Genomic DNA, 10,655 nt, shown 5'->3' with positions numbered 1-10,655 from the left:
AAGGGTTCAAAATGTGTCCATTGATAGCTCCCTTCCCGGCTCCCAGCCACCTCTGTCCTCCCGAGGTACGGTCAGTGTTTAAGTCTCCTGTGCATCCTCTCCACGAAGCTACTGCGTGAGCATGCACGCCCATACGTGCGTACACGTGTTTTCTCTCTTGCTGCCAACTTTCTTTTGGGCCCGATGGTAGCACGCGTTACATATGTGTCATTTTCTCTTTTGCTCCCTTTGCTTAACATCTTACTGTCTGTGCTTAATGCATCTTGGAGATTTCTTGTATCAGTGTATAATAATTTATTGTGAGGCATCCTACTCCACTGTGTGGTATACTGTAATTTATTTTTGGTTTTGCCTTTTTAAAATTTATTATTTATTTTTGTTACGGGGTATCAAACTCAAGACCTTATACTTGCTAGGCAAGTGCTTAATCTGCTGAGCGATGTCCCTGGCCCCTTACATTGTAATTTATTTAAATCAGCTTCCTACTGATAGCTATGTTCTTAGTATTTTATTTTATACTGTTGTAGTTGCATAGAAGAACATATCTCTGTAAAGTAAATTGAATATTTTCATCATTACAGCATAAAGCATTTTCACATAATTGCCTTTAAGCAACGTAGCTGAGTCTTTTAAAGCAGGATATTGTATTAAATATGTAGTGAGCCCACTGTTAATCACACTGTAATTAGTTTAGGGATGAAATAGAAAGGATTTGAGAAGAAATAGATGAGAAGCCTGTAGTGGTGAGAGGCTCAGTCATTGAGATTTGTACTCGAGCTGTTTCCTCTTTCCCAGCTCTCATTAGTCTGCTTCTGAAACAGTCCACCAGAAATGTGCAGAGTGCTCTCCCAGAGCCGATTCCGGTTTAGTGTCTCTCCCTTAGCACCCGAGCAGCTGGAGACTTAGCGGAGGACAGTTGAAATTGCTGCAGCTATTTCAGAGACGATGCCGTTCCTTTTATTTCATAGGTATTTAATAAAGTTCCTTGCAAAGCTCGCTCAGACCAGTGACGTTAATAAGATGACTCCCAGCAACATCGCGATTGTGTTAGGCCCGAACTTGTTATGGGCCAGAAATGAAGGGTAAGTCACCGTCCCACCTGCGGGGGCCTAATAAGCCCGTTCAGGGCTGAGGTGCGTGTCATGGGGTCATGGATTTTCCCATTCAGTGCACATCCTCAGGACCCGTTTGTGAGCTGGGTGCTGTCGCAGATGCAGGAGACAAAGGCCGCAGACCTTGGGCCTGTCTTCAGAGAGCTCCCTGCTCCTGAGCAGTAGCTTCAGTACAGCGAGAAGACAGATGCGTGCGCGTGTGCGTGTGCGTGCTGGGGGATCCTTTAAGGGCTGGACCTCTGCCGTCGCATGCAGGGTCTCTGGCTGTGCTGGAATACAGTCGACATGAAGCAGGCCAACGGGAAGGCATGCAGGCTTTTACAAGGACATGCATACCTAGGAAAACAAAGACCTAGAGAAGCGGTTAGGGCTGACCGCTCTTACACTGGGTTGGACGAAAAGTAGAGCTGTTGATTATAGAGACGAGGCTGGGAAGGTAAGGATCAAGTTAGCAAGGTTTATTTGTGTAGATTGCCTTTGACCTCAACACCCGGTTGGGGGTGATAAAAAATGCTTGATATTTTTCCTCTTGCTAGGGGGAGGCATTTTTCACATGGGGGTTTATCTCCTGCTTTCCAGAAGAAAAACGAAGGTCAGAGTGCGCTTCTTGTATCTGCTCCTCTTTAAATGCTTTGACCTCACACTGACACGTATGCTGCAGGGCCACGTCTTGGGGTGCCGTACTTGGCGTCCCTTCTGTGTCACTGATATCAGCTAGACGGCAGCAGGGGAAGCAGCCCCAGGCTTCGCCTGGGTGAAGCAGTAGTTTCCCACAGATGGCGCCTGCGTGTGCCAGGCGTTGCAGTGTGAAGGGCTCGATTCCTGGTGTTGAGGGCCGTCTCTCCATCTTGGGCCACTTGACACTGGTTTGGGTAGGTCAGAGCCAGATGACAAAGGGGCTTACATATCCTGCTGAAGTGTTTGGAGCTTACTTCTTCAGGCCACGAAGGAGCTGTCCAAGTTCCTGGCACAGCTTACTTTCCAGATAGTTTGTTGGCCCTGAGAGGAGAGGGGCAAGGGGGAGGATCAGCTGGAAGGCTCCCAGGAAGTGGCCAGCCGCTGCGCCTGGTGTCGTCCTGCCTTTTGCGTTTCTCTTCTCCTTTTTGCAGGCTAGGATCCTGAATCTGAGAAAGGACAAGCCGGTTGCTTTGGGTGACAGGCAGGGAAGTGCTGGAGCCCAGGTGCTGGCCGTGGTCCTAACGAGCCTTTCTCTGCCTCCCCTTACGGCCTGCCTGTCTCCTCTGGGAAATCGTGAGCCAGTCGCATTCCGTTAGAACCTGGTGACTTGCTTGGCCCGACTTTCATCTATTCCCTCGCTTCTCTGTGCCCGGCCTTGTTTCAGAAAGTAGTTCTAAGGTTGCTCACAGAGATCCACCATCATGAAGCCAAACTGAAAATAAGCAGGTGAGCAGAGCTCACTGCACAGATCAGACCTTCCAGCAAATGAGTTGCAGACTGAGGACTTAAAAAGTGATGCCGTGAGCACAGCAGGCGGGTGTTTGGGGTAGGAAAGGGTTTCTAAGCATAAAAACACATAATAAAAAAAAAAAACAAAACCCAGTACTTTAAAATTGGTGGGCTGGCTATCTAACAGCTGGAAACTTTCATGTCAGAAGCACCTTGAACAAAAGACAGTTCGTAGGCCCAGAAAGAGCTGCTTTGCAGCTTCCAGGACACACGAGAGCTCTGGCAGAGCAGCACGCAGGTCTCTCTAAGCAGGAAGGTTGGAACAGAACGTGGTCGGCGTTCCCCTGCCGCCCACCGGGGTGCCACGCGTGATGCCTGGTCAGAATCCAGGGGGCAGGGGTAACTTGCAGACCACTTGCAGTTAAGCTGAGACTTAGCCAGGCCTTCTCCGTGGCTAGAAGGTGGTGCGCCGCTGGGCGTGGTGGTGCAAGCCTGTGAGCCTGGCACTCGAGTGAGGCTGAGGCCTGGGCTGCACCATGGGCTCAAGGCCAGCCTGGACTATGAAGGGAAGCCCTGTCTCAAAACCCAACAGAACAAGGCGAAGATTTTTTTTTTTTTTTTTTTTTTTTTGGTGTGGGGGATCTAACTCAGGACCCTGTGCTTCCCAGGCAGGGTCTTATGCCACTGAGGTATCTCCCCAGCCCAAAACAACAAAACAAAAAAACTGAGGAGAGAATTTTCTGGTGAGAGACAGTCGGAGTGATGACAGGAAAAAAAAAGGTTGGTCTGAGGCCGGCAAACTGAGGTCAAGTTCTTGTGAGGTCCTTGTCATCGTCCATAAGAAAGCCTCGTGACAGTAAGCTCAGTGAGAGCCCAAACGTTGGGAAGTGTCTGACGTTTTCGTCACTGGGACGAAACGCCCGACCATGCACAAGCTAAGGAGGAAAGGTTTGGGTCTCAGGTGTGGCTCAGCAGCACAGAGCCTGCCTGGCAGGCATAAGGACCTGAATTTGATTCCTGGTACCAAAAAACAAAAAAGGGAAAGTTTATTTTAGCTCACAACGTGTAGAGATTTCGGGCCATAGTTGGCTGGATCCAAAGTAGGGTGGCATGGCAGGGAGCAGCACTCAGTGACGTAGGGGCTAGGAGGGACATCTGCCCATAGACGCATAAGCTCCAGGCCACACGTGCAGGAACGCTGGCACACAAGAGCCAGTTGCCCACAGCCCCACAGTGAGCACACGGCTCTGGGGAGCCAGTGAGATAAGAGCCGTACCTGTGGGAACTTGAGTAAACAGCAGCTGCTTTGCAGGAGTTCGCGTGTGTGGTGTCTGACGCCCAAAAGGCAGTTGAGCTCAGTGTGCAGGTGTGCCATCAGGCACCTTGAACCTCTGAGCACTCACCTTGGGGCCAGAACTCGTGTGACAGTGGTGTGAATGAACGCAGGGCTCATGTTTATGGAGGCATGCTGTTGACAGTGTCTGCGCTTGGTTATGCTGTGCACACAGTTGGTGCTGGTGATACTGGGCCCAAAGGCGGATACCAGATGGGGTTCTAGCAGAAAAATGTAGTCCTTACTCCAAACCAATTTAAAGCCAGCTTTGGGCACACGTCACGTGCTATTGAGGAGCTCTGGGTACTTGTGTGTGGTCGGTTGGGAGCAGTGCAGAGGAGGGAGTGACGGCTGCGCAGGATCATCCTTCCTGGGCGACTGCTGCCAGACTCAGCCTGGACTTCAGTCTTGTGCAGTCCATTGTCCATCTGCATTTAAGTATTTTATCCTTAAAAAAGAATTGAGTTGCCTTGCCACAACCTGTGGGCCTTAGAGGCAACCAGGGCGCCAGGAATTGCTGTAGTCTGCCTTGTTGAGGCTGCCTTGAGCTCCTGTGGTGGCCCAGGCCGGCCTCCACCTCGCAGCAGTGCTGCTGCCTCAGCTCGGGAGGGTCACAGGCACGCGCCCCGGCACCAGGCTCAGTCACTCCAAGTTCACACCCTTGTTTTGCAGAACCCTCGCTGAGATAGCGGCAGCCACCTCGGTGCACGTGGTCGCAGTCCTTGAGCCCATCATTCAGCACGCCGACTGGTTCTTCCCTGAAGGTAGGGGCGTGCCACGTTCAGATTGCTCTAGTGCTGGGGAGACAGTCCCCTGGAGGAGGTCCGTCAATGGTCACACAATTGGCCCCACCTGGTACACTGCTCTCTGGCCCTTGTTCATTTGCATGCGCATTTTGGCATAATCATCCCATTTTGTATCTACTTAATTGTGCTAACACGTATTCAGCCGGCCTATGGAGGCCCCACGAACTGCGGTGTGTGGCTGGCAAGACATGCTGCCGTCCTGGGAGGAGGAGCTTGGGCCCTGGGAGAAGGCAGTCGCGTAAGCAGATGACTTGAGCAGGAGCTTGGGCCCTGCGAGAAGGCAGTCACGTAGGCAGATGACTTAGGGCATGTGGTGGGTGAGGGAGACAGGTGGGTGCAGAGCCATGTATGAACTCACGTGTTAGCAGTAGGGAGCCAGCCAGGAGCTCCGTGTTAGAGCAGGTTACTCTGCATACGCAGGGATTTTCTAGAAGGTACGGGGGGAAGATCGACGGGGAGCAGCTTGTGAAGAGGCATAAGTTATATCAGCACACTAGGATTTCATTCTGTCAGGGATAGGTTTTCCAGGTGTGTGTGCTGCACACCTGGGACCCCTGGGGGTGCTCATGGCCTCCTTCTGGGACGCTGGCTCACACGTGTTGCATGGGTTCCCCCCTCCGTCCCCTGCGCAGCTCGGCTGTCCTGTGCGCTCTGCAGTGCAGGCTTTCTGAGGCCAGGTCTTGCTCGTATTCTCCACTGATTGCCCCGACTCTCACGTTCATTGCCATTGACGAGGTCTCCTGTGCAGGCTGCCTTCTCCCAGCTTGCTCCTTCAAGGAGATAGCTGCGAAGTGCTGCAGGAAGTGTGCCCTCATGTTGTCTTGTTGCTCTGTTTTATATCAAAGTGTGAATGTCTCCCTTGTCAGTGATTCAAGTAAGCAGTCTCTGCCGTCTGCTTCTGTGTCCCATGGGCAGGGCTGTGCGCCCTGGGCTCTGAATTGTGCCTCCTCCACTGCCTCTGGTTCTTTTGGCCTCCCACGGGTGTTTGGTCCCCTTGTGAGGTCGGTCACCTGCAGTGGAAGAGCGTGCGAGAGCCCCCTTCCAGCGTGTGTCTTCCAACCCCTCCCCCAGCTGACGTCCCACGCACTTACTGTTCTCACAGAGGTGGAGTTTAATGTCTCAGAAGCATTTGTACCACTTGGCACTCCCAATTCTAATCACTCATCCCACACTGGAAATGACGTAGACTCGGGGACCCAGGAGAGGAAGCGGCCGGCCAGCATGGCAGTGATGGAAGGAGACCTGGTGAAGAAAGAGAGGTGAGTTAGAGCTGCTGCTCCTGGGGCGGCCAGCGTCGGGCAGAAGGACGTGAGCCACGGTGTCTGGCTCCAGCTCAGTGTCCCCGAGTCATGTACCCACAGCGGCAGAGGCCACGTAGTGGAGGAGTTGTGCTGCAGTTCCTTCCACACATTCACCTGACCACAAGGTGGCTGTGTAACTGGTCAGTGGACGTCGTGCCACACGCATCCAGCCTTGCCATGTGGTGTTCTGTGAAACATCACACGAGACTAGCATCATGGTACACACCGCATACACACCTGTGTGTGCTTTATTGGTGGAAGAGAAAAGGAAAGTGGCTAAGGGGGACTTTGGTGCAGCACTGTGTGTGAGGCAGCTCAGACCTCACGCTGCCCAGACGTGCTTGGGCATCACACGGCCTCTCAGGAGAAGCCAGCGCTGAGCTTAGCATCCGGCTGGTGAAATCTCAGTATTTGCCAATTATGGAAAACGTGACTGTGTTGAGCTTAGCAGTCTGTCTCGCTACAGTTCTCTGTGGAGAACTCGTGCGCTGTTTTAAGGGTGGTGGAAGACGTGTCTGCCTCAGGTAGCAGCCGTCTGGGGTATGTGACGAAATGCCCCTAATCACCAGGAAGCGGGGTTAAGGGGCCTGCGGGCAGGACCGTGCCTCTCTCCGTGTGTAATAGTGTTGCTGGGACTGGCTCATGTAAAGCTAAGTAGCGAGCTCTTGCTTTAGCGGTCCAGTTTTACACTGAGGTGTGGGGGGCATTTGTTCGTTTGGGGTCTTCTTACTTGTAGTAAAGGGAAACGCTGCACTCTGCTGTTGTCCCACCGTGAGATTCACGTTTTCTGTGTAAAAGCCCCGCTCTGCTGAGCGCTCATGCGCTGATTCAGTAGTATCTCCCAGTTAGCGTTTTTCAGTCTGGAACCAGATGCGCGCTCGCGCATTTTAAGTGACATGCAGAGTCATGTGTCGGGCGGCGCAGGCGCAGTGTCCTGCTGCTTTCCCGCTGGCCCAGTAGACACCTTGGGAGCCAGGCACCTTCTTTTCCCCCTAGTGTATACACTCGTGACAAGTCTTGCTCCTGTCCCCCAGCCACCATTCCTTTGCCCAAGACTTTTCCAGGCAGACGTAGCTTTTGGGTGTCTTCTGTTTCCCCTGCATTAAGAGGCAGTCAACATGGTGGCTGGGGTCCTCACCAGCCAGCCTTTGGGCATGGCCTCATTTCCCAGTCGCAGGTTTGAGGTGCAGATTAGGCAGCAGGAGAGCAGCTCACAGGGCGTCACTGGGATGAGGCTGCCTGTGCTTGCAGCAGCTCGCGCCCAACTGATCGAGGACGTTGATCAGCACCAGGTGCACTGGCTTTGTTCAGGCTTAAAGCCGCGCTGTCGCTTGCTTTGGGAATGGGGAAGAGGTGTGGTCCTTGCCACATGTCTGCATGCTGGGCGGTTGGGAGGCTGTCCTTGTTCCCTTCTAACGTGTGCGGCCCAGTGTGCTTTTGTCTCTGTGGTCAGCTTGCGCAGTGTGTTGACTGTTTCCTCTCTCTGTAGCTTTGGTGTGAAGCTTGTGGACTTCCAGGCCCACCGGCGGGGTGGCACCCTAAACAGAAAGCACATGTCCCCTGCTTTCCAGCCACCACTCCCGCCCGCAGATGGCAGCGCCTTGGCTCCAGCTGGCCCAGAGCCCCCTGCCCAGAGCTCTCGGGCTGAAAGCAGCTCAGGGGGTGGGACTGTCCCCTCCTCTGCAGGCATACTGGAGCAAGGGCCAAGCCTGGGTGACAGCAGGTAAGCAGCCCACTTCTGCTGGCAGCGGAGGCCAGATGCCCTGGCCTCTCGGCAAGGGGCAGCCTTTGGTACTGGACTCACTCCCAGAGGGTCCTTCTGGCACATTGTGAACCAGACTTGCTCTTGCTGCCCCGGTTAGCAGACGATGGAGTGGAAAAAAGACTGCAAGAGGCTTGCTTCTTTGTACGTTTGCAAAAGAAGCAACATTTGTTTGCGTTCTTTGTCACACTGCTGCTTTGGTGCTGGAAACTCGACCAGCAGGCGTGTGTGCTACACCCCTGGTCCCACCTGGTGTGCAGCTGTCGGCATTCGTGTGCTTGTGCTCATTGCGTGTGCTGCCTGGTAAGCAGGTGAGTGCAGTGAGTGGGGTGTGGTGTCCCAGCACCTGCCGTTTGTGCACACGTTCATTAATGCAGTCAGACAGACATGCTGCGTCACTGACCTGTGCTGGGCACGGTGCTGGGCTCCAGGTGACCAAGGCCCCAGCCCCACAGGGAGCTAGCACACGTGTCCAAGGTAGAGAATATGCTGTTTTTTCTTAAAGAGTCAGTGGATTGCTTAAGCCACTGGGAGGGGCCTGCACGGTGTAACAGCTCTAAGGAAGGTGCCTGGAGTTGAGACTGTGACTTGTGTTAGCTCCTGCTATGCACCAGCTGGCCAGAGGCCATTCCAGGTGGTGTCTGGCAGCTCCAGTGGTAGCTGCTGTGAACAAGGAGGCCGTCCACAGGGTGCTAGGCCTTGGGTTGTCACTTGCTGTAGTGTGGCTACCCTCACAGCTCTGAGCGGTCATATCTGAGGTAAAGAAACTGCAGCAAGGACAGTGTCATGGTGTGAAGTCTCCACGTAGGACTTCGGTCAGCCGCATGCCTGGACCGCGAGGGCCCTGTGCATGCTTGAGCCTTTGCACTCCCATGCTGTGGCAAAGTCCGTTTTTCAGTTGAGAGCTTCTAACTAAAATTTCTACCTTTGTAGGGCTTCGTTGGCCTGGCGTCGGCTTCGTCCAGCTCAGTACCTGCTGTTCCATGCAGACAGTTATTTCGGTTAAAGTCTTTTTGAGACATTAATGACAATGCATTTACGCACTGTCATTTTCTCCTGAAAGTCAGCTCACTGAAGAGTGGACATATTTAAGTGACTCCGTCCTCTTCACTGTGGAAGGACAGATGGACCATCCGTCCTCGCTTGCTCTGTGTTCCTTGTACTCTGGGTGTTTAGGTACACGTTTCACTGATGGCATCCACTCTTTGGTGACCTTAGCAGTTGTCACTGTCATTTTTGCTACCAGAGTTTGGCCAGGAAGTAGCAAGCCTGAACTCTGGTCTGCCCTGCTGCCCTTGGAGCAGAGCCTTGAGTTATGGTTTAGAGCCTCTCAAGAGTTTTCCTAGTTGGTGGTAACTAAGTGTGTCGTCATTTCACGTATTATGTTACTGTTGCTCTTAGTTTTGCATAATTATTTGGAAAAACCTAAAAGTCGTATTTTTTAATATTGCCCAGTTTATTTTTTATTATTATTTTATGTATTTGGTACAGGGTCTTATACACGGGTTGGACTTGTAGTGATCTTCCTGTTTCAGCCTCTCTAGCGCTAGGATTACAGGCGTGTGCCACTACACCCAGTCCGGGTGGCCAGCTGAGCGAGCTCAGGGACAGGGCCAATGCAGCGTGCAGTCCAGGGATCGAACCCCGGTCCTAGCGCTTGCCTAAGCAGGCACTTAGTCCACTTAGCTGTCTCGCCAGCCCCTGTTGCCCAGTTTAATATAAGCAAAGTAGATAGAACTTGAAATTTCTTATAGGTTGTTTGAAATGATCTCTAACATGACATTTGAGTAGTTGGAGGTCAGTCTGATGGCAGAGAATCTCAAAACTGTATTCTTTAAGGAAATCCTAGTTTTATAGGCCCATGGGAAAAGCTCTTTAAAATCTCAGATCATCTCTTCGCTGCTACAGGAGAAATTGTCCTGGGAATCTTACACAGTCAGCCCCCCGTACCTGTGGGTCCTGCGTCCGCAGGTTCAACCAAGCACAGATGGAAAGTAATATTCTTGTCTGTGTCTTTGAGACAGGGTCTCGCTGTGCACCAGGCTGGCCTTGAGCACACTTGGAGGCTGACCTCGACCTTGCAGTGGCCATGCGGCCTCAGCCTCCCACTGCTGGCTGAGGTCCAGGTGTGCACCACGCCCGGCTGGAAAATAACTTTCTAAGAGCTGTTCATGTTGGCTGGGCATGAGGCTTGTACCTGTAATCACAGTGCTCTGGGAGGCTGCAGTGGGAAGATGGCTGGCTGCGCAGGTTAACAATTTAGTGAGACCCTGTCTCAGAATAAACTAAAAAGGAGGGAAGAGTGGGTGGCTAGGGATGAAATGCACTATGAAAGCCTTGGTTTAATTCCCAGTACCACCAAAAACAAGAAGAAAAACTGTGTTTGTACCAAAAAACAAGTCACTGAACACACGTGCTTCGCTTATCCCCTAAACAATAAAGTATACAAGTGATATTCGTGTTACATTATTGTAAGTAATACAGACATGACGTAACGTATACAGGAAGATAGAAAACAGTTATAGTAAAGCGCCACACCATTTTCTGTAAGACATTTGAACGTCTTTGCATTTTGGTGTCTGCAGGAAGTCCCAGAATGAAAGCCCCGGGCTTACTGATAGACGGCTGTATTGATGCTCGCCTGCGAATGTGTGGCATCTAACTCGACTTCTGTTCCCCTCAGTCCTCCGAAAACCAAGGACTCCGTGCCTGCAGCTGTCCCTGTGCCAGGGAGAAGCAGCAGTCAGGTGACCACCAGCCAGACCCATGTCCCGTCCGGAGCCGGCTCCCACCAGCTGGCGGCTGGCCCGGTGCACAGCGCCAGTGACCCCAGCCCTCACACTCTGCGCCGGGGTAAGGAGCCCCGGGGATGCGCTGCCGCAGTGAGTCAGTCCAGGGGTGAGGCTTTGGGGTCATCTTTTCTGCGGATATTTA

The 10,655-nt window shown here is 52.6% G+C and overlaps 1 protein-coding gene across 9 annotated transcripts in view; it reads left to right on the top strand.

Moving 5' to 3' along the window:
- Arhgap17 (Rho GTPase activating protein 17) overlaps nt 1-10,655 on the top strand; it is an 81,252-nt gene that overhangs the window by 60,854 nt on the left and 9,743 nt on the right. For 7 of the 9 annotated variants that reach the window (XR_002821145.1, XM_023715430.1, XM_004622898.2 and 4 more), the window contains 5 exons: nt 969-1,082; nt 4,525-4,616; nt 5,761-5,917; nt 7,449-7,682; nt 10,405-10,574. Coding sequence is in view for 8 of the 9 variants with exons in the window: in XM_023715430.1 (XP_023571198.1) it covers nt 969-1,082; nt 4,525-4,616; nt 5,761-5,917; nt 7,449-7,682; nt 10,405-10,574 (767 nt within the window). In the remaining variant the exon portion in view is untranslated. The remainder of the gene's footprint in view (nt 1-968; nt 1,083-4,524; nt 4,617-5,760; nt 5,918-7,448; nt 7,683-10,404; nt 10,575-10,655) is intronic. The other 2 variants (XM_023715624.1, XM_023715654.1) reach the window with 1 other exon arrangement.

This window comes from Octodon degus, unplaced genomic scaffold, assembly GCF_000260255.1.
Source record: "Octodon degus isolate 3935 unplaced genomic scaffold, OctDeg1.0 scaffold00001, whole genome shotgun sequence".
Taxonomy (NCBI): Eukaryota; Metazoa; Chordata; class Mammalia; order Rodentia; family Octodontidae; genus Octodon; species Octodon degus.
The sequence above is the reverse complement of the archived record's forward strand: the minus strand, read 5'-3'. Positions and strand labels throughout refer to the sequence as shown.